General features: G+C 34.5%; 1 protein-coding gene, 1 long non-coding RNA gene and 1 other non-coding gene across 4 annotated transcripts; 1 reads left to right on the forward strand and 2 right to left on the reverse strand.

Annotated features, from left to right (window-relative positions):
* Positions 1-6906: 6906 nt before the first annotated feature.
* On the reverse strand, positions 6907-19473 carry Cib2 (Calcium and integrin binding family member 2). 2 transcript variants are annotated; one of them, XM_068770805.1, is made up of 5 exons: positions 19341-19473; positions 18211-18245; positions 9882-9999; positions 8116-8243; positions 6907-7305 (listed from the first exon to the last, which is right to left on the reverse strand). In XM_068770805.1, exons 1-5 carry the CDS (start codon positions 19389-19391, stop codon positions 7068-7070), a joined length of 570 nt encoding a protein of 189 aa, XP_068626906.1. In that variant the 5' UTR covers positions 19392-19473; the 3' UTR covers positions 6907-7067. The 2 variants fall into 2 exon arrangements, with proteins under 2 accessions (XP_068626906.1, XP_068626905.1); XM_068770804.1 differs by having other exon boundaries at positions 18211-18282; positions 19341-19421.
* Positions 19474-22536: 3063 nt separating this feature from the next.
* Positions 22537-22608, forward strand: TRNAH-GUG (transfer RNA histidin (anticodon GUG)). The gene has a single exon. It is a non-coding gene; the product is annotated as a tRNA-His (tRNA).
* Positions 22609-23300: 692 nt separating this feature from the next.
* Positions 23301-24431, reverse strand: LOC137927044 (uncharacterized). Its single transcript, XR_011107733.1, has 3 exons — positions 24340-24431; positions 24192-24264; positions 23301-23522 (listed from the first exon to the last, which is right to left on the reverse strand). It is a non-coding gene; the product is annotated as an uncharacterized lncRNA (long non-coding RNA).
* Between the last annotated feature and the right edge of the window lie 256 nt (positions 24432-24687).

The raw sequence follows: 24687 nt of genomic DNA on the forward strand, positions 1-24687 counted from the left end.
AAAGCTAACCTCACTCTTTTGAAAACACTCCAGAATTTTTTTCTCCGACACCCATATATTATTTGGATAATTTTAAAGACTAAATTGCAGTAATCGTTTATTTATTGTTTACGAGGAAATTTGAAATAAATGTATAATGAGCAAAGTTGATTTTTACATCAACCTTAGAAACACCATGCCATGTTAGTTGTAAATAAAATATTACATATTGTTTCGGTACATTTAAACAGTCACTTTACTTCGTAGCACGCCAATACAATATCTCTATACGTTTTCCGTTCAAATTTGCTCAACATAGTTCGCCTCGATGTCGGCAACTTTAATTAAATGAGGAACGATGGCAAATACGAACAGTTTCAGTTAACGTTATTGTATTCTTTGCTGCGGAGACCCCCGGACCAATCTCATTTTCCATTATACATTTTCCCGTCGAGCAATTACATTATTTCACGTTTACAATTCCTTATGAGTGGCAAATGTTTATATAGCATATCGTTTAATTTTGAATTTGGAATGTTTTTATTCTTTTAAATTTTTTGCCATATTTCGTTACATGTTAGATGTTTTTGCTATTTGATTAAACAAATATCCTTAACGAATAATGTTATATTTACATTATGTATATACATAAAAAGAATTTCTTTCCCCCTTGATCACACCATAACTCGAGAAAGACTTAACCGATTTTATCATATTTCTAAGTTTTCTAGTACTTACTTTGAAGGAGGTTTTTATATAAAAATATAAATTCCACAGATACTTAAAAAAATAGCTATTAATTTTTTTTAATATTCGAATGTTAATAAATGCTTTCAATTCTGTAGACTTTGATGTCCTTCTCGCTATTCTTCGCTCTCTTAACGTCTCTCCTCTTGCTTTGGCGTGGTTTGAGTCTTACCTTCGTGGTCGTTCTCAGCGGATCCACTCTGATGATGTCTCCTCAGACTGGTGCGATCTCGGTGCGGGTGTGCCGCAGGGTGGTGTACTGTCACCACTCCTGTTTTCCGTTTTTATAAACACAGTCACCACTGTAATTTTGTCTAACTTCCATATTTATGCAGACGACTTGCAGATCTATCGGCATTTCAAAATCTCTGATCTTGATGATGCTATTGCTCTTATCAATGCCGATCTGGAGCGGATCTCTACTTGGGCTAAGTCATTCGGACTAGTAGTAAACCCGAAAAAGTCACAGGCTTTGCTTATTGGGAGCGCATATATGTATAAGCGTCTTGGCGCTGTCACTGCTATCCGTCCATTGCTTTACGATGGCGTTATTATACCTTTTAGCAAATCTGCAAAGAATCTAGGGGTAATCATCGATTCCAATTTGTCTTGGCTCCCGCACGTCAATGAGGTCAGCAAAAAATTACATTTTTCACTTCACTCGCTCAAATGCCTCCAGAACTTTTTACCTCTGAAAACCAAGATCTCCCTCGTACAGACTCTCCTTTTCCCCATTCTTGACTACGCTGACGCGTGCTACCTGGATGCCACTGATAAGCTTCTAAACAAACTAGAGCGTCTCCAAAATGTATGTATTAGATTTATTTTCGGTTTACGTAAGTACGATCATATTTCCCAGTTCCGATCGCAACTCAAGTGGCTTCCAATTCGTCACCGCAGGAACGCTCATGTTCTTTCTACTCTCTATAACATCCTATACAATCCCTCTGCTCCTTCTTATCTCCGTAACCTCTTCCACTTCTCCCGGGCCCAGGACAAACCTTGTCGTACGAACGTAAGGACGTCACTGGCCATCCCCACCCATCACTCTGATTTCTTTTCCTATTCCTTCACTGTCCATGCTGCAAGATTATAGAACGCTCTCCCCTACGAAGTACGTGATTGTCCATCATTACCTGTATTTAAAAAGCGAGTCAAAGAGCACTATTTATCGCTAGTTGTCTAGTATATATAATATTTTTAGTTATATATGTTATATATGTATTTATGCTTATATTATGTATATATATTATTTATTATGCTTATTTATGTAAGTATCTAATATGTAAGTATACATTTATGTTCATGTTAAGTATGTAATTATGGTCAAAAGTCGTATCTATTGTAAATATTTCAATTTAATTATTGTGCACGTTGTGTCTGCCTTACTTTTTATGAATCTCCTTCCGTAGGCCTACTGGAAGAAATTTCTGGTTAGAAATAAGTAGTGCCTGTTGTGTCAGTTATATTTGTATTGTTACTTTAGTGTTTTTATTGTGTACAATAAACTGTTAAATAAATAAATAAATGGTACAAAATTCGAGCGTTTGACAGTTAGACAAACAGTTGGTCAGTATTTATTGATCAAAAAATTTAATAATTTATTTCCCATTTTATAAATAAATAAAGTGACTACTCTGAAATACGTCGTATTAGTTTATTTTTTCCATTTGAATGCAACAGTCCAACAATCGGTAGAATAAATTTAAATTTATTCATTAAGGACCTGTCTAGACAGAGGGTCAATAGGCAAATTGTATAATTGTTTATATTATTTTTATAATACCTGGCTTACTTTATTATCGACTCGGTAAACAAAAGCTTCTTTCTGACATCATATTGTTATTTTAAAAGTCGGGATTTGTCATTAAAAGTCACCATTCTCAAAGTGTCTGCCCATTAACGTCAGATAATTTGAAGCTAAGGAATCACCTAAATTGTTGTGTATTTTTAACATAGTGTGTTACAAAGCACGAGTTACAGAACCCTCTAAAATAAACGCGGAACCCTAGGATCAAGAAGTGCCGTTAACACGCGTGACCTTGAAGTTATTTATAGATTTTTGTGTACGATTCTTAGAAATTCCCGAAAACCGAGTACTATCCAAAACTTAAACCTTCTCCGTAGTATAAATAGGTGTACTCCCCATGTCGACAGTTCGGTGTTGTTTTTTGAGTTATAAGATTAAGATCTACGATCAGTGATAGCTTGTATCTACCTAAACAATCTCGTCTGATCAGCTTTTGGGTGGACGTCTTTTACTATGTTATCCAGTTCGTGGTTTCCAGAACCTTGAGACTCCAGCGGTTATCAGTTCCTCACATTCTGTGGCTAGCCCATTGGCACTTCTAGAACACGTTGAAGCTTTTTCTGGTGTAAAGTACACAGTTGAGAGTATCTACGATAATAATCATAATGAAAATTACAGTAAGTTTCCAACTCTTGGCGCCCGAATTCCAATCGACGTTTCAATTTTAATACTTGTATATTTAAACTAAATATTGTTAATAGCTGTAATGACCGGTGGAATTTATAAAGTACTATACTCAAAATTTCTCTGAGCGATCGAATTAAAAATGAGGAGATTCGTAGACGAACTAAAATAACCTACACAGTCACAGCGGATTGACAAGTTAATGTGGCAATAGAGAGGCCTAATGGCTTGCGACAGATGACAACGCAGGTCGTTCACGCACAAGGTCGACTCTTCTAACCGGTCTAATTAGAAGTCTATGAGAAAGCCCTACGTTCAGCAGTGTACTGTTTAATTGGAGTGCTCCCACATGAAAGCTACACGATCAAAAATAATCCCACATTGGAGGTACTTTAACATACACAAAGTACATAGACGTTTAATATGATAGGCATTTAGATGACCAAGGAGATAGGTTTCTCAGCGCGATGAGAGAGTAATAGGCAATCAGGGCTTTGTCAACGACGTCGGCACAGCCCTGCAGATCGACTTTATTATCTACGTAATAACTCTATCTCGCTAATCGAAATTGTCTCGTAATTATACCACTAGGGTTGCTGCTTTTGCGAAATGAGAAATGTTTATTTTTTCTCTTTTATTTGCAAAATGAATACCACCTATAAGGTTCTAAGGACTCTGTGTTTGGCACTAATCGGTGTAACATAACTCCTAAAGATGCCCCGTGGAAGGGTGAAACACGAGTTGAATGATTTAACGGTGTCAGTTGTGTAATTCGCATTGTTTGCCGCATGCGCATTTATCAGCGGGCTGGCGGGCGGTGAACTTTGTTGCACGACTACCACTGTATGTGCGGAAGTGGCTAAATATTGGTCCTTTTCTTACCTATAAGGATGACAGACGACTTTATAAAGGTTGTCGAAAGACGTTGGATGCAAGCAAATTCAAACTCGTCATATTAGTAATCTAAATAGGAGGCCTGTGTCCCGTGGACGTCATATAGTTGGAATGCATGCTTGTGATCACCGGAAAAATGGATGGATTACCAGGGGATCACGGATCGCGAGGTCGCAGCCTCATGCTCTGGTCCGATTGGGTTTGAATCACGCTCAATATCACAGTAGCCAAAGCAATATACACCGCCAATTCTGGCTCTGATTTCACAATCCTCAGTAATGATGGAAACGATACAATGAGAAGGAATAAGGCGTTCATTTTGTACATCGTCAATGTTTATTAGTGACCAAGAATTATGTAACTGCTCTCAATAATTTTGAACCATCAAAAAATCTACTTTATAATTTATAAAAATGTATTTTAAAGCTTTATAATATCTGAATTCATGCCATCATATACTCTTTAATGTTAGATCATTGTTTACAACACTAGTCAATAATCAACATGTGAATAGTTAAACCCGACATATATTGCCTATGTGCAATCTTTCCTCCAAATTTTGTTATAAGCGCGCACACACACACGCAATCACACGCCCTAGCATACACACATGTACACGACGAAACACACATGCAATCGTATACACACATATTGTATAACCAACTGTGAGCAGCGAAGTCTCTTTCACAACACAAGCAATACATTTTGCTTAAAACAACAAAACTTTATATTACGATACATTTCAGCACAGGGACCACGCTGCAAGGTATAGATTCTTCCAAAGACATCTATGAGGAGATATACTTTAATCGCCACGCTTGGCAAGCAGGTTGGCAATTGTAATGTGATTTTTTTTGGCACTAATCGGTGTAACATAACACCTGAAGATGCCCCGTAAAGGGGTGAAACACGTGTTGAGTGATTTAACGGCAGTTGTGTAATTCGCATTGTTTGCCGCATGCGCATTTATCAGCGGGCTGGCGGGCGGTGCACTTTGTTGCACGACTACCACTGCATGTGCGTAAGTGGCTAAATATTGGTCGTTATCTTACTTAAGATGGACTTCTGAAAGGTAACGCCTGATTCCATTAAATAGTAATGTGGTTTTTATGGTACGCTTAGAAAACTGCTGCCCGTTCTCTAGAAACTTGTTTGTGAGCAGTGGCAATCCCATATAATTAATACTCAAAGTGTGAATTATACATAAGACTGTATCGAACCTACGACCTACGATTGCAAATCACAGTACTCTAATACTGGGCTACAACAGCTTATAATATAATTGTTAATTTTTCTTGACACTAGATTCAAGCTGACTAGACTTTTTGGAAGTATGTAGATCAGTATCTAGCAATGTTTGGATTAGGGCTGAAATTATAGTGATAGTGATGGTGATGTTAGCTGTTAGCTTTTTAATAAATCAATAAAAATGTTATCCGTTATTAATAGCTTTTATGGTAATCTTCAATATGATTCTTTATTTTTATTTTACGTTATTATATAAGATTGAATTAAGAGATCGAGAATCGAAATCACGACTTACGATCATAAGTCATAGTACTTTACCCCTATGCTACTGCCCAAAATTGATATTAGAAAAAAATATTTTTTTGATTAAAACTTTTCAAGTATCCGTACGAATATAAAGAATCTGGTGTATAAAATAAAGATTTTTTTTTTAATAGTCGAACTTAGAATCTTTGGAGGAGTATGAAACTCCTTGTTCGCAACTTCTTTACTCAAGCAATTTACGTAATTTGCTACACAAAGCACCAATTTGTGTTCCATGCCGCACTTATCTAATAGTCTTACAAGACTTGATATTTAATACCTTTGTGGAATGCTTAATAAGTATTTCTTTGTTCAAAAAGAAAAGGAACGTTAAAAAAAATATTTACAATGAAAATTTCGTTGAAAAATTTCTTCCGCTCCCACAAACGACAAAAAGTCAAAACGCGCGGTTAAATCATTGGAAATTCAGAAGAGTTTTTTTCTGCTCTCCTCCCTTTATAAACATTGTTTGTAAAATCTTTTCGGTACAAAAAATATAAGCACAAGTTAAATAGACAAAATTATTTGCGTTACAAAATACGTCCCCAAAAAAATTGTAGGATTTTTTTTGTTTGGTTTGTTAAAAGATTCCAACTCATATCACATATTTTATGAACATTCATTTACATCACCATTAGAACTGACAAAATTGTATTTACCAAGTTTATTATTTCCTATCGTATTATAAGTATATATACTGATGTAATCGCGTTGTGAATTCTCTTGTTTACAGTTATCAATCGAACCATCAATCCATTCCAATGTCTCAACACATTGTTATGCTATTAGTATGTTAAAATTTTTCTATTAGTACTTAATACTTAAGATGTAACTATTTATAATTGCGTATACTTACGAGAATTTCACTTATAAAAAATAAAAAATAATTTAATAAAAGATACGCTCTTTTTTGATTGACGAACGAATTCATACATTTATACCTACACGATTGTTCAATATATATTTTTAAAAATATAGTAATTAATAATATAGTAAAAGGAATATAAAAATTGAAATATTAAACTAATAATTTTTTCAGACAACAATTTATTTTTAATTAGATTACATACACATTTTTATTTTAAAATGTATTCGTATATTTTATTTTATTTTTCATGTCTAATTACCGACTATATATAATATAATCTATGTTATAATAGATATCAATATTGAAATGAAAATAAACAACGTCCTTTGACCTAAAATCTATATTATAAGAGATAAAATATATATAAGAGTGGAGCGAGAATAATAATAAGTTAATTGTCTATTAAATGTATTTTTTGAAAGACTGTCTCTTCTTTAATTAAACTTATATGATTCTAAGCTGGAATATATTTAACATCACTTTTAAGTAACATAGTTAAGAACTTAGGCAACCAATGTTACATCAAAGTTACTTAGACATACAAGGTTAAGTTATAGTTATAACTTTAGTAATGTTGACAAACAAACGAAGGTTTTAAACTCTAATGTGGAACGTAGATAGAAAATCAGGGGCGCGTACAACAACGTGTTCGAAGTCCATAAACGATAATCTCCCGTCTCCATCAACATCTGCCTCGTCGAGGACACTCGCAACTATATCATCGCACTCCTGTTGATGAAGCTCTCCCTTTGTGAGAAGTCGAGTTGCCTCCAAGAGGTCTTCGCGTCCTATATACATATCATCGTCGAGGTCGTATATTCTAAATGCGTACCTGCCAACAAATGTAAATTTATGTAAACAATGACTATTTTTAATTACATATCCTATTATACTATGGTGACCGGAAAGTAATGTCGCTTTTATAAGTTAAATTTACACTACTACATTTTTATTTCTAATCAACAATATATTCACCTTCGCTATTAACAATCTTTTGTTATCTAGTATACAAATTATCAATGGCGAAGCGATAACAAATCAATTAGTTTTTCTGCAAAACATGTTGACATAAACGACATTACTTTCCAGTCCCCTAAATATATTGAGAAGTTATAGAAAAATATTTTTATACATAAACTGTATATAAAAAAAATCCTATTATATTATAAAGGACGTCGTAAGTAATAAAAGAACTTGGAAATAAATTTGTTTTAAGAATGATGTGTAAGTGATCAAAAAAAACGCGTCTGAGTTTGTTGTGACTTCTTCTCAGTTTAGGAAGCGTTTGGAACCTTCGAAGGTTTAAGTTAAAGGATGCCGTTATAGGAAAGCTCTATCAGATACTTTTTTGTAACAATTTGGGCTATTCTGGTATTCTTCTTATGTTGTTTACAAGTGTTAACTATTAAAGATCCTACATGGTTAATATGAATGAATTTTTACATAATATTTAAATAATTAATTTATTTTTTAATAGTAAAAAAATATATTGCGTGTCGCGAAAAATATGAAATGTAATATAAATGTGTGTGTGTTTTTTTTAAATTAAAAAGTATTTAATTTTATTGAATAATTTAAATACTTAAATGAAACAAAGTAATAGAAACTTTTTAAATATATCACAGTGAAAACTAAGTATCACCAAGCTTTAATATCCCTCGGAGCTGCTTCGCTGAACACCGACATCATGTCTAGAAAATCCTCGAACGTGAGGTTCCCGGATCCGTCGTGCGAGAATACTTCGCATATGCGACGCTTGAAAGGATTCTCCTGGGGAACAAATTTAAATTTATAACGTCGTGTACAAGACATTTTCATATGAAATTCTAGTTTCATTGGAAATGAATATATTATTTTCATATATTTCCCGCCCTTAGAGTCGTATTTCTATTGCGTCAGTAGGTTTCCGGCTGCTTGCATAGCCTATTTAATTTGTTTTTCTCATATAGGGTGTTTTCTCAGTCTTGACTTTAATCATGAACTATTTATTCATAACATTATCCACAAAGGATCATTTAACGTGGTCATTTACGACGGATCTCATAAAAAGACTCACGGTCACCCAGAGAACAATAGAGGGCTATGCTCGAAATTTCGCTGCAAGATCGAATTAGAAATGACGAGGGAAATGTGAGAGAGTCGGAGAAGTGCTCATCTGAAATAGCACCTCTCTCATGCATCCGATAGCGTTCTTTCGCCAAAGCTCTATCATCACTTATAAATCCTTTATCGAATTTTTTTTACAAGTTTTTTAATATTCATAAATTTAAAACAAAATAATTAATAGACATTACATAGGAGTGTATTATATACCGTAAACAGCTGTCCACAAAAGAGTTACGTGTTTTATAAAACCTAAAGATACACATAACATACTCTTATTTATTCCTAGTAGTAACTTTGTATATATTTAGTATTTTTCTAAAATTTATTAGAGTTTTTATGTGCATAAACCTGACTGTCATATACATTGACTGTGTAACGTCATAAATTTCCTTTTCACTATTTATTCTATAGAAAATTCCCTATCGCTAGTTTCAAACGTGACGTGATGTAGGAAAAGCAACAAATTTGTTTTTTTTTTATTGAGATCACTTTTACAAATTACTTTATGGTATTGTTAATAATATATACTAACATTATAGTGTATCACAATGTAATTATTTGTTAATGCTAAGATACCAGGAAAGTTTATAAGTAGATACTTATTGTATGTATGGGGAGATATACCACAATCGCCTCGTTTGGCAGGCGGGTTAGCGATCGCAGAGTATTTGTATTATGGAGAACACTGCATAACAAACCAAACACACACAAAGAGTAATATATATATATATATATATATATATATATATATATATATATATATATATATATATATATATATATATATTATACCTATAACTTATCGTAGATTCAGTCCATAGACGCCTACTGCAATGCATAGTCCTCCAAAAAATGTATCTATGGGAAGATATTCCATAATTAGCGCCTTATGAAAAGTCCGTAGGTCAAATATACATATACATAGCCCTATCCGGGAATCGAACACGAGACCTTCGATCGCAAGATTTAGTCCTCTACCACTAGGCTACCGCTACTCCATTACATAAGGCTTGCTAACAGGTATAACAAGCTATATATCATAATTTTTATTTCACCAACATTCCTGTAAGAAAGTATTTGATATATTATAGATCGCATAAAGTACCTTCTTCCGCAGTAAAAAAGAATCAGTGCCAGAAAAAAACATCCCATATATGTAGCCTGTTGTATATGTTGTGCAAATAATAAAAACTAACTATACCTTTCTGATTGTAGTTTACTTTCGATATTGCCAGTGATAGACTTGATCGGAAAATATTACCAAATTATTCTTCCTTGTGTAATTTAAGGTGACTGACTCACCTTTAGTTCAGGTAGTTTTTCGATCTCCTCCACGGGCACTGCTATAGTATGAGCTTGGTTTTCCGTCATTCTTCTAGGCACGAGATCGGGGTTCACCTCACGAAATCTCTTGAAAACCCTGACGAATGTCAATACTTGAATTTTATTTTTATAACCAAAAATCTGAGGAAGTGCTGTCTTTCTCTCTCTCTCTCTCTCTATACAAATATATATATATATATATATAGTCAGCGGGCTGGCGAGCGGTGCACTTTGTTGCACGACTATCACTGCATGTGCGGAAGTGGCTAAATATTGGTCCTTTTCTTACTTAGAATGGACTTCCGCAAGGTAACGCTTGATTCCATTAAATATTCTTTTTCTAACTTTATTATCATAAGGTTGTACCATATATTAATTGACAGTAAATGAGCTATACATATACCTATTCATTTTGTATATAAACCGTTGATTTATGGATAATATATTAAACACATACATATGCATTAATTCATATATTAATTTATGTCAACCGAGATGCACCCAATAATACATATATTAATTAATAAGCAATGCAAATGAGCTATATATTCTCCCTTTCAATTCAAATATTATGGTAATCCATAATGATATAGTTTTAAAATGAAATATCCATTGTATTTGGAATATCATTCGTTACAAATGGTCCGTTCAAGATACAATCCGAACCAATAAATGACAGCTGTCAGAGACATTTGTGGAATGAAATACGCCTTTCAATATTGTTCATACGCATTGAACGTTTCTGAACGCGATTTACATTTCTATATGTGACAAAATGAAAATATTGCTTTTATTGTCGTTATCAAAAATCATTTACACAATTATATTTACAAAGCATGTAATATTTATAATCTCTTATAATTAGATATTTGATATTATTGACGTTGCGCTGCTAGCCTATTTAAGCTATGTGCAGCTTCATCGAAATACTTCTCAGAAACAGGAGATACGTGAGTTAAAAATTATACACTGCCCAAATATATATATATATATATATATATATATATATATATAACGTTTGTACGTGGCGGATTATACCCGTGTAGGTGTATAGTGTTTTGACTGACGTGTAGTTTAAGCTTTGCGAAGCGAGGTCTACTCAGCGGTCGGGAGCGACACGGGCTGAGCCTGAACGCTGTCACTTGAACTCGAAGCGGACGCTATCGCCGGTGTCTTGAGTATTTGTGTGATGTTTTTGCGGTGCATCGTACGCCACGGGGACCCGATGTGAGATAAATACCACAGCGTTATACCACAGCGAATAAAGTTGGGAATTTATTTAAATTCCGCTTTAAGAGCAGCGAGGACATCACAATTTGTACCAAATTATATGTGAACTGAAGGAAAACATACTAAATTAACCTGCATAAACTGGCATACCAATAGTGGGAAACGTATAAGGTTAATACAGTACGCTATATTACAATACAACTGTATATTTGTATGTATGTAAAATTATAACAAAGGAGATAGATTCAGGAATGAGATCAGTAGACGATCGAAAATAATCATGGTTAGTAAGTCCAGTGAATTGGCAAATTAAAATGGCAGTGCACAGACCACGTAATGCCCAGAATAGATGGCCACTGACCCCTTTAGGTTCTTTATTGGAGACCACAGACGACAAGAACAGCGTAAGATGTCTCACAAAGAGGACAGACGAACTTGATAAGCTTTTTAGCTTTCATCTGGTCCTATTAGAAATCTATGGAAAGGCCAAAGGCCAAACAAATATTACCGTGGTTGAACCGACGTGTACACTAGCCCCAATCATTTCCTCCCGTTGTTGCCGTACGAGCCAACTAAAGCAAAAATATTCACGGACGACAGAATTGATGGGTGTTCGGTAGTACGGGGTCCTCGTCCCGTAATAGATAATTCGATGTAAAGAAAAACACTTGCCAGATAGTTAAACTTATAATATCACAGAACAATAGATCTATAGATGTAAGGCCGGTTTAAAACGAATTAAACCAATCGGTTTAAAACGAAAAAAACCGTTTAAAACCGAAAAAACCCATTTTTTTTCGATTTTAAACGTTTAGTGTTGACGACTATGTTTTTCTTAAATATAAACATATTATCTATTCCAAGCGTAGACATTACCTAACTAAGTTGAACAACTATTACCTAGTTAACTATATTGGTTACTTTGAAAAGATTTATCAATCAGTTTCATTCGGTTTAAAACCAAACTCACACACTTGCACTTCTCACGCGGAGAGACGTCAAGATGCAACGTTGCCAGCTCGCCTACTCCACAACACACACACACACATACATAGCGTGTTGCGTGCGGACATGTCAGTGTTGCCAGTATTGTAAAAAAATGTACAAATTTGGATTCAATATAAAGGTACTCGTGCCAAATATGCCAAACATTACTGAATAACTAAAATGTAATGAGCTGTTATAAAATTAGATTATTAGGTACCGACTTTTTCTTGAAAGTTAAAAAAAACTGGCTAATCTTATACAGTCCACTCGACAACATGATGATATAATTTTCATGACTTTCTTGACATACAGTCATGAAAATTTATAAGCCATACCATACATACATACCATACCTAACGTTGTCTTTTTCATGTGCAAGTAAAACAGAGGGCATTCACTGTGTGTGTGTGTGTATGTGTGCATAGCAGTCGGCGGTGGCTCTCTGGCGGCAAACTCTTTGAACAGAAATTGAGGAGTGGACCTTTGAGTAGACCTTAACTACTTGGAAATAAAGGTCAAAACTCCTATCCACAATTCCTTTATGATTTAGGTACATATTTTAATCTATTTTATGTAATATTGTTTCTTTATAATTATAGTACTTTATATGTAATATACTTACCTATAAATATATTACATATAAAGGTATAAACTGCATAGATAACTAACACAAGAAAAAGTATTGTCGATAATGATGTGTAAAAACACTGTTCTTATATTTTAGTAGGCGAGTTTTAAACCGTTTAAAAAGATTTATTTGGGGTTTTAAACCGCCACTTTTGGTTTTAAACGTTTTAAATCGGCCTTTTTACATCTTTAAATAGATCTCAATCTGAGTTACAAGTATTTCCTTTGTTGAACAGCGGTTGAAGCGACACGTCTGCTCGGTAGACGGCGCGTCAGAGAGAGGGCGAGTTGTATCGAGTGTAAGAAGGGACATGCAAAAACAAAACGTTCATAGATAATAAATTTGGGTGCTTTCTAATGAACGCCACAACAGCATGTCCAGCACAGCATTTAAAAAAGCGCTCAACTACCCATATCCCACGCGTAAAGGGACACAAATTCCCTATGATAATAATTCTAAACTTCCACTCTCCAGCTGCTCCGCTGTTTCTGGCGGACAACAACGATAATGGTGAAGCAGGGAATAATTATTATCTACAGCAGACGTCCAGTTGACGACTTTACCGGTACTGTTGAAAGTCATCACCTATAACCAGCAATAAAGGCCCTGCAGCTAAAATGATGATGTAAATTTAACATGTATTTTACGTAAAAATAATACGATTTTTTTTTAATAAATATCCAAAGATGGACAAATGCAGGCATTAAAACAACATTTTCACTTTGTAACAAAAATCGATTTCTCGTTCTTGTTTGCGACGAACTCACCGAAATAGGAAAACTTCTTGTGCAAACGTGTACACGACTGTACCTTCTGTATATTGGTGGACTTACTATTTCGTCTGTAGAATGATTTGCACTAGAACGCTTTTGAATGCAATGAAATACAGAGTACACCAGAGGCTGTATTCTATATATATTTATATAAATTTAGTAAATTTTGACAACTAAATATTAAAATGTTTAGAAAATGTTTTTACTACAACACTTATTAAATTAGCTAAGTCTCCTCTTGTATCTCTTCCATTACTACTGAAGATCGTGAAGCTTTTTGGAAAATTCGTAGCGCATTTCCGTCATCTGTTCCTGTCTTCTGTGGTGTGTTTTGTTTCAGCTTTTGTGGTATCGAATGTGGTTCCGGCTTAATATGACCAGCACATTGAACTGCAACCTCGTGATCGCCGTCCGATTAAAGGTTTCTCCAAAATTTTCACCGTATTTTCTGGCTACGTGAACAAAAACTTCAAAAATTCGCCGTGGAAAAGCGAAATAACTCTTCTAGTTCCATTAGTATCATTTCGTTGGTTCTACGACCAATCCATGGAATTGTCGGTGCATATTCGTTCCGCTTTCTTTAATCTCCAAGCCTTAGTACTTATAAAAATATAGTGAAGATCGGCCTAATGGTAAGCGTGTTTTAGTGTTGTTGAAGACGTTTCTATCAATCCACAATGCAGCTGACACATAGCCTTCCGATAGTTGCGGAAGCCAATAAATATGGTAAAATATCAATAAATAATTTTAAATATAAAAACTGAGATATTGTGGTTTTCTACAGTATGGTTTTGATATAAGATCTGCTGTATTTAAGAAGACAAGTTGTTTTTAAAATGTAAATATCACCTATTAAATTTCTTTCTATATAAAAAACAATGTCAGTTTATATTGTAGGTATATACAGCAGACACGTGTAATTAGATCTTTTTTATTAACGCGTACTTCATGTTGCAATTAATCTAATTACGTTTAATCAAATCCAATAATACGATACCTAAAGTTTTATTAAGGTAAAAAAGTTAATAGTTTAAATTAAATTATAAATCTGTATAGTAACAAATCTTTAAGAAACTGTTACATTTCCACTACAATTAATTTTTATTATTGATTAACGTTTAATAATCATTATCCGCAGAACTTCTACTGGACATCGCCCTTAGTATAAGAACTAGTTGGAAAAGGCCTTTAGCGTCTTCTGATTCAAAAGGTACCCTACGGGTGGACGTCATGCACTACGCCTGTCAGTCAGTGGTCTTCACTCCAGAACCTTAAAACGTCAGCGGCCGTCTGTTCTTCTCAAAGAATCCGACTACTTCAACTTGTCAATCAGTTTAACCATCGACCTTTATAGCTGACCTGTATACTACTGTTGCTTTGTAACAATTTAGCCTAGACATAAAAGAAACTTCATTTAGGAATATTATGAATATTTTACAGGAGACAAGCACTTAAATTTCTTAGGCAGACACTTCTTAGTTTGGGGAATCCCGGGAATAGACCTCGAGACGTATTTAGTAATCCGAGAAAGCTTGCGTGGGTTAAAACTCAGTTATTTCAATTACTCTTCTCAATTTTCTTAACGGAAAAATTAAAAAATAACACCTAATCCTCTGCGACCAACTGTTTGGCAACTTAAAATTTGGGACTACGCCGATGTTAACGTCAAGCCTAAATATAAAAGAGCAGTTAGGCAGAAATAATTGTATCTACCGTTAAATATCAACGCTATTAAGAATAAAACTTACAACATGGTACAGTCAGCGCACCTGACGCAGTAAGTTTGATTAGGTAGGATTAGGGCAGTAGAAGTCCATCGACATTATTTCTTCAAAAAAACTACCGCTTCTTCAAATTATTTAGAGAAGTTCACTTCAACATCATCATTTCAGCTATATATACTCACAGTCTACCACTGGATAAAGTTCTACCCTACAAAATTTTAATATTACTTAGAAGCAAGTCTGTATTTAAAGTCTTCTGACAACCTTAAGAACCTTATATCTCCGCTGCATTTGCCATATAATAAAAAAAAACAACGCAAGGAGAAGCTATGAAGTTGATAAGTTCAAAATTAAAAAAAAAACATGCCTGTAGTATATAAGGAAAAAGAATCATGTTACGAAATCGCACAAATTCATGTTTGTATGGCTTTAATATGTGGTACGGGAAAAAGAAACCATATTAATGATTACAAAGCATTATTATGTGTTTATCCTCATGGCTAATAAAGGAACACACGAGTTGTCAACCTAATGACAGTAGCAACAGTGTTGCCATCACAAAGAGCAAATGTACATAAATATATAAACATTGCATTACTTTAGAGACTACAGCTGTGTGGAAGTGAAATTACACGACCATAACGCCAACGCATTTCGGGCGTATATTTTATAACCAAAAAGTTTTCATAAGACTTTTTGTTTAACATATTTTACACTGTTTTATTAGTGGCAGCTGGAGGTGACTAACAACGACTGTGTAGGTTTGAATTTCGAACTAGAATTTTTCTTAACAACTCTTTTTATCATACAGCCCTGCAAAGTTCCTTTCGCATGTTCATCATACTTAAGGTGTTCTCCATCCGAACAGATAACTCATCTGGATATCAATAAAAATTGTAATCAGAAATCAACATACGATAGAATAAAAATCTTTTTTTAATTGAAATTTAAATATACTAACCATTTATCTGCTTTGGTAGTAACTCAGATAGATCAGAAGACGCTGAATGCAAACAGCTTCCAACATGTATAATTGTAAATACATGGGCGAGGTCTATGTTCAGCACTAGACGTCTGTCCTATGACTAAGGTGATGATAATTAACAAAAACGAAAGCCAAAAATCTATCGAATGTAAGTAATGATTTTCCTTGTTCCTTAAATTTTACAAAAGAAGTTATCTCTAAAATTGATTAAAAAGGTACTTAATAGTAATTCTAGTAACAATTTTATTCCTATTAAAATTTTATGTTAATTATAAATCGTTGTATCTGTCAACGAAAATGCACCGCATGGCATAGGCCTCGTCAAAAAATATCTATGAGGGAATATACCATAATTGCCACGCTTGGCAGGCGGGTTGGCTATCGCAGTGTGTTATTGTAGTACGCATAAGACGTTACTACCCATCCTCTAGTAACTTGTTAGTGAGCTGTAGCGACCCTATATAATTAACACGTTCACTGCGGGCCCAATTTTGAAGAACTTTCAGCTGGTGCGGCTGAGGTCGAATCAGCCTCAAGCTAAACTTCCTAGTAGTGCGGTTGAGGCCTTTTCTGCCTCATGTTCATCAATATTTTTTTACAATATTGAGTCAATGCTTCGCAGACATAAAGAAAGCTATATTTGTCTTTGTCATACCTCATACGGTTGAGTGTAAACAGCCGCCGCACTAGAGAGAAAACACGAGTTTTACGCGCCGCACCAGTGCAAAGTTTACCATGAGGCAGAATCGACCTCAAGCCGCAGTGAACGTGTTAAAGCAAATTTTGTGAATGAAATAAGATTGTATCCCGGGAATCGAACCGTAATAAATAATTTATCGCTAAGCTACCACTGCTAGGAACTCTGGTCAGTATAATTTTATTCATTTAGAATAATTTCTCAGAATAAATATTTCTTTAAGCTTATGAGTAGTAGATGAGATCGAATCGTAACCCCTTTGCCGCCGATATGAAAATAGCCCTTAGCGAGCAGAATTTTTACAACGCTACTCGACCGAGTGCTGTCTAGAATTCCATAATACGTTTAATATCTTTCACGGATAATTTATTAAATTTATTTTGTAGTACTATTCGTAATACTGTAATAGTTTTGTCTGGTTATTAAATTAAACTCGGTCTCTTACTCCAAGCAAGCTCACAATTACTAAACGAGCCATGGAGAGGGCTGCCCTTGTGATATCTCTACGAGATTGATAAGGAATGAGGAGATACGTAAATAGACAAAAGTAACCGATTTCCCAGCGATTAGCAAGTTGAACAGCCATTAAACAGGCCACATAGGACACGTAAGAAAAAAAAAAACAAATAAAAAAGTTTTGAAGACCACGGTCAAGCAAGCGTAGAGTAGGACATCCATTCACCAGGTGGATTGATCAACTTATTAAATTTGTCGGAAGACACTGTTTGCATGACAATTTCGACGGGTCCTTTTGTACAGCCTTGGACTTTTTTTTGTATTAATTATAAGTAATACATTATTGTGTGCAAAATTTGTGAAAGGAAAATATCTCATTGATTACCTTAATGTTATTTTTTAATTACTCAGAGATGACACGAGACGCAATCCACACTTACGTAATGAAACTTCAACGATACATATGTTTAAATTTCATTCTAAAGTTTAGTTCAGCCAGTGTGCCTTTTAGGAATCAAAATAACCAGCGACTACTGTCACAAGATTTAGTATTAACAATATCGAAGGATGTCCATCCAAAAGCTCATTAGACAACCCTTTGAAGCTTCAGAACACAGGGTACAAGCCTTTCTAAAAGGCCTTATCGGAAATCTACAGATAAAGGCTATGCGGAGTTCCTACGACTAAAACGATGACGACGACGACAATAACGACTTAAATTTTTATCTCGCTACCAATTTATTTGTTATTACTATTTTAAAATAAATTTTATTTATTTGAAAATCGAACACGAAATAAAACAATCGAAGAATATAAGTGATATCTTACCTTAGAATTTCCTTCCTTGTGAAAAATGTACAGTCCTGTTCATAAATCGAATATCGATTCATCAATTTTCAACTAGAACATTAAAGTGTTTTGCACGTTAAATATGTTTACTGTCATCACACATATTTTTTTTTATTTTAACACTAAACCTTGTTGAAGTCATCGGATGATGGTGAATTCTAGCCACTTCCGGGAAATCTATGGGAGTGAATTATATCCAGCTGTGGACGTGTGACTAAAATAATTATGATGATCATACTATATCATACATATAATAGAAGTATAGTATTGTTGTATTATACTTGCTTGTATTATAATATCGTGGCTTTGTTTTTACAATGATGTTTAATATTCCTGATTTTTTTAAGCGCGTTTAAGTCTCTTAAACTGTTTACTAATTTAAATCATAAACTATTTAAAACTAAGTTGAAATCAACTAATTATTGTGATTATTTTTTTTATTCTTTATTCTCTTGTTTGTTTTTAAAGACGCCCTAACAATGTCCATTTTCTTAAAATAAGGTACTTGTGACCACTTCCTCATCCCTACTCCATATTGCCATCTTCAGGTTGTACGCCAGTAGCTGTGCGGTAGATGCCATAATCGCCATATTAATGAATTTTGCGATCACATGAGTCACGTCCGTGTAATACACGCACGAGTTCGTGTGACGTGATATTGCTACCACCGCATGAAGGACACTGTTATACAGCTGGAAGGTGTCTGTTGTTCGACGAACAAAGGTGATTGCCTTGCTCTTTAGCCCCTGAGCCTCGTGGATGATAAGCGTCTATGAACCTGCCTCTGTACCGTAACCTTGACATATGAAACCTTTTTTATCGGCTTAGGTGTAACTATACAAGATGTTTCTATTTTTCAGGATATTCCCCCCATAGCAGGGATACCTACTCAGGGAGTGCACCACCGCATTGTTGATTGATAATGTATGCACCATACAAATATAATTAATATAATTACAAACTGCGTAAATATTTACACACACTCCAGACGGTCGGCATTTGCATGTCCGATGTCATTTCTGTTATATTGGCTATATTTAAATCTTTTCAATCAAAATTAAACCCTACTGCTTAGACAATAAGGTTCAAGATATAATATTTCAAATTACCTGATAATCTTCAAGTTGTTGTTCAGTGAATGTAACAATTTTGTTACCCATCTCCGTTGTTCAGTCTGCGAGATCAGTAATTACTCTATGTTTTGTACCATAAGAGATTTTAATATTATTAATTATATATTTATCGATGTTGAACACAGCCTGTCGCGGCGATAGCCACTAAACACTGGCGGTTCGAGTAAGGTATTCATTTCGGATTAGGGCGTGACGATCATAGAGTAATACAGAACAGACATTACTTTTACAGATTAATATATTGACTATAAAGGTATATGTAGCCGCCATTTGAACCTTCATATATAGGCCGCCTGCTAATCCATGTTGCTACAATAGACTTTAAGCAACGACTGAAATGCTTCGACAATTACTTATGCGCGTGCGACTGTGAAAACTTTCCAAGGTACCATTCCCGCAGATTTGTAAAGCCATATAATTATGACAAACACAAACATCTTATAATGGAATTCCATATGAAACTGTCATGTTTACTTACCCTATTTTCTTTTACTTTATTTAAGATAGAGATGCTCTCTCTACACCTAAGGTCCTGTTCTCCTAAACGAACCGAAGTAGCCAGCACATTGGCAAATTGAAATAGCTGAAAGACAGTTTCATGACGAAAAGAACAGACGGCCGTGGAGGCTTGAAGGTTCTGGAGTGGTAATCACGAACTGGCCAGCACGACCATCCTCAAGGTGTGACAATGACCTCATTAAAGTTGCCAGAATACGCTGGGTGCATGCCACATCACATGGGACCATTTTCAATCGTATTGTCCTTAGATATGTAACTGTATAATTTATATCCAATTACGTATACTATTTATAAAAAATATATCTGTAATCACTAAATATATAGATTTTGAAATAATATTTGTTTAAAAATAGTTTCTTTAGTAAATACACAGTCTAGAAATCGAAGAGGGCTAAGTTTCGAGCTTCACTGCGAGATCGAATCAGTAATGTCCCCATTTCTGATTCTAATTCGTTCTTCTGTGGATCTTGAATCAGTAATGGGGACATTACTGATTCTAATTCGTTCTTCTGTTGATCTCGAATCAGCAATGTCCCCATTACTGATTCGAGATCCACAGAAGAACCAAAGATAACTACGTAATATGAAGGACTGCTGATTGGGGCAGTGGGTGCGGCACATCGCCCCTGGGACCGAAAGATTCTCCAATGGAAACCATGATCCGGTAGACGATGCGTGTGTGGGTCGTCGCCATACTCAAGGTCTCGGGAAGTCTTTGGATGTGGGCAGCGCTACACCGAGGCCCACGTTTTGCAGGGGGCATCTGTCGTGTGACATGATGATGATATTGACCAAATTCGAGTGTCATGGCGGTTATCAAATAATTTCTACCGAATGAATTACGTTCCACGTACCATTGGGACTGATGTAAGCACACCAGTCGATCTTATATTTTATCGAATTCATTCTTAATCAATTTGTACATCCGTCAACTATCGAAGGAATCAAGAGTTGACAACACAAATTGCCTTCAGGTAATTTTCTACGCCGTATTACCAAAGAAACCTGTCTCTCTAGACATTAACGTTCCTATATTATTTTGTAATAAATAATTCACTTTCGCCTCTATTAACATCATTACACTTTAATCAGAGTTAGGCGGGTCGGTTGTTAGCAGCCGCGCCCCTGACTCGTCGTGTTCTCCACTGTCAAGCAATTTTTATGGGTTTCTGTTCAAATATTATTTGGCTGAATTTTAAATGCTATTGTCAAAAAAAATCAAATAGCTGACACATCTGTTCATCTTGTTAGGTTGTTGTTTGGATCATAAAACTTGTCACTACGCCGGGAAACATACTACTTTCTTTGTCCTAAAATTCGCGCATGGGAACATTTAAAATGACCACTTTCATACGTCATGAGGAGACTGCTAGAAGAGCCCCATGAGCCCTATTTGATAAAAAGTAGATTCAGATTAAAGTCCTCTATAAATTATCTTTCAGTTTAAAGCTAACATTAAGAAGAGTTCTCAACAAACTTAGAAAGGTTTCAGCAGTTATACGAGTAACAATGAATTCCCGAGCTCTTCTTACTTAAAAAATCCTTTACATTTTGATGGATTTAAAGAATTTCTTTACAAAATACTTTAGATATATACCTAAGCGTTGGTAACCCAGCGGTAGAGTACTGGAACTTGCAATCGCAAGTAGCAGGTTCGATTTCCAGGATGTAATCTTACATTATTCACACATTGTGCTCTCATTAGTTAATGATACTGCTCACAAACAAGTTTTCCAGAGGTTGAGCTGCAGAGTTCTTTGTGTACCAAAATACTACACTGCGATCGCCAACCCGCCTGCCAAACGTGGCGATTATGGTATATCTCCTCATCTTCGATCAAGTCCCCTTGCAATGGACGTATACGGGATGAAAGAAACCTAGGAAGTAGCCTAGTGTACAGCATTCAGTCATTTTAACATTAAATATTTTCTAATTATATGAAGAGTAGAGAAAATTACAAGCTGTTGTTTCTAGTGCTAACCTAATGTATTTTAGGTTACTTTTTAATTTATTAATGTTTTTAAAATTGAATCATAGCTAAGACAAATCACAAACGTCTTAAATTTTTAAATGTTTTTAACGGTATAATAGTTTACATATATTGTTTTTTTTTATCCTCGGGTGTGACACCGCTTTTGGCAACAATCAAAATTTTCTATAAATAAAATAATTTGACACAGATTCACAGATTATTTTGTTTTTTACACGAACTATCTTTTCTCAATATTTTGTTTTTGGACGATAAATACGCGTACTAAATAAAATCTTTCTGTTCATGAAAATCGAATTCAATTGTAATCAATATTTTACAAATGTCAAATTCTAGACAAACAAAGAAATGTTGGGAAATTGGAAGAATCAATAAATGTAGAAATCGATTTTACACTTATTCAGTTACTTCTTATAACACTAAAAAAATTACTTCCACTTGAAATGATTACAATGGACTGAGACTGTATTGCTGTTAGACAAATATAACTCTTGCTGCCTTAACATAAGATTCATTTTATGTGTTTCCGTAAGAAAAATCTCATTACATTCTTTTTTACTACTGCAGAGTCATGTCCGAATAAAACTGTAACAATGTAATACTTTTTCCGCTGTCCGAGCTATACAGTTACAAGATTAGATCTGGTGTATACCGACCCCGATAGCCGTGATCGTCTAGTGGTTAGGACCCTACGTTGTGGCCGTAGTAACCCAGGTTCGAATCCTGGTCACGGCAGCGAATAGCTGTCTCGGCGGGGTATATTTTTTAACAATTGTTTTGTTATAATACTTTATATGCTTTTAAAATAGGAACGTAAAGATTTTAAATTAACGTTTTAACTTTTTTTTCTGTCAAATTTATCCGGCTCAACGGAAACAATTTCTGGCAACACTGAGGTTTTGAAATCTTAATGTAAGAGAGAGCGTTATTAACATACATATATGTATTTCTAACTGTTCTGTGCCCACCTCGCGTGACGTATAGATATAATTTAAAAAATGTATAATTCCATTCTTGTGAATTTTAACACAAAAAAAACATTCAGGCAACATTTACGCATATGCTAGATATTGTTTGAAAACATTTTTTTTAAATAAACGCTCCCTCAGTCCCATAAAATTTCATAAAATCCGTTCTTAACTACTTACTATTCAACAGAAGAAATATTTTTACCAAATTTAGATAGAGATATAAAAATGAGTTAGGTCGTAGGTGGTAATCTCTTCTCTCGTCGTCGTCGTTTCAGTCCATAGAAGCCCACTGCAAGACTTAAGCCTCCCCTTATTGGAAGGATATATCATAATCGCCACTTTTTTGTTGGCTATGGCAATTATATCTCTCGACCTATGATCGCAAGTCCTCTTAATTAAAAATCTCTTGCTTATTATTCTTCTTCTTCTATATATTCTTAGATTATTGCTTAACTATTTAATAAATTAATTGTTTGGTTTTATTACATGTATATTAATTATTGATACAATTTAATGCATTAATAATGTCAATCATTACGTCTAGCTTTAAGCTCTCTATCGCACTCGTCTGCGCACTCTTTGTGGCTGCTGTAGATGTTGACATTGTTCCCGGGCGAATCGCACTCATCGGACCACCTTATCAAAATGCAGGTCTTTGCCGCCTGGTCGTAAGCGTACCTGCAAGTCAAATAAACACAGTTTGAGTACGTACTACGTATCCTCACACATCATTATCATGATTTGAGCCTTAGGACGTCCACAGCTGGACATAAGGCTTTCCCATAGTTTTATTATAGGATTGATTAGGAATTGGCTGCATCCAGCGTCTTCTCATCAATGGGGAGAAACGTGAGATCGTTTAACCACCTTGTCGACTTGTCTGGAAATTGTAAATAGAAATACAGGCTCTGACTATGTTCGACGAAATTTTTGTAAAAATAATTAAAAAAAAAGGAAAAAAAACACCTTGTCGGCAAGAGTAGGATGATGATGAAAGGAAGCCGATGAAAGAAAGAAAGAAAAAATAGATATTGTGATGGGAAAACGAAAAGACATTAAGACGAATGAAAGGGAGTGATAATAAAAATTTAAAAAACTGAAAAATTCATTTACCCGATAAACCAAGTACCTGTCAACATATAATAGTGGTACGAGAGATCCCCGTCATTAAAAAAAAAACCACCTTGTCGGCGGAAATGCTACGTTGTGCTTACTTTAAAACCTTAAGGCTCAGGACATCTGTTCTGAGCACTGTGTATATTATTCTTTATATATATCTTTAACATAAATATTAATTATCTATGTAATAACATAATTATTAACTATTTGAATTAGGAATGAACATACCAGGAACTGAATGTCGCATGCTCTGGGACAACACATCTTGTTTCAACATTCGAGTTACATTTCTGAGGATTTACTTAAGAAAAAATATTAATGTTAGTAAAAAATGATAATTTATTATGTTTCAGTTTTATAAAAGATCAAAACTTACTTGCTTCGCCGTCGTAAATTATCAACGAAATTATAAACGAGAAGTAGAAAATCAAAAACATTTTGTCGACAACGTTTTATACGTTATCTGTGTTATACGTACCGTCTATATATATAATCTTAAGCCTGTATAAAACCAATATAACAGATTTAAATTAAATTAGCAACGCATTGAATAAATTATCACATAGTTAATGTGAGAAATTGAAAATTTAAATTTTAAATATTTAAAGTTGAAAAAAAATTTCAAGGTGTGTTATCAATAAAAAATCTTTATACTATAGTAGGAAAATTATTTATGTTTGAATAACTTATTAAATGTAAATTTGTGACATTACGGGAGTATTTA

Source organism: Battus philenor, unplaced genomic scaffold (assembly GCF_028537555.1).
Source record: "Battus philenor isolate CCGP_79_NKW_IND1 unplaced genomic scaffold, ilBatPhil1.0.hap1 SCAF_3, whole genome shotgun sequence".
In the NCBI taxonomy this organism is placed as follows: Eukaryota; Metazoa; Arthropoda; class Insecta; order Lepidoptera; family Papilionidae; genus Battus; species Battus philenor.

Coding starts and splice junctions, on each gene's coding strand:
- Cib2 (XM_068770805.1), bottom strand. CDS start 19,391: ATGGGTAACAAAATTGTTACATTCACTGAACAACAACTTGAAGATTAT. Junction 18,246..19,340: donor AACAACTTGAAGATTATCAG/GTAATTTGAAAT, acceptor ATTTATGAACAG/GACTGTACATTTTTCACAAG. Junction 7,306..8,115: donor CCGAGGGATATTAAAGCTTG/GTGATACTTAGT, acceptor ATTTGTTGGCAG/GTACGCATTTAGAATATACG.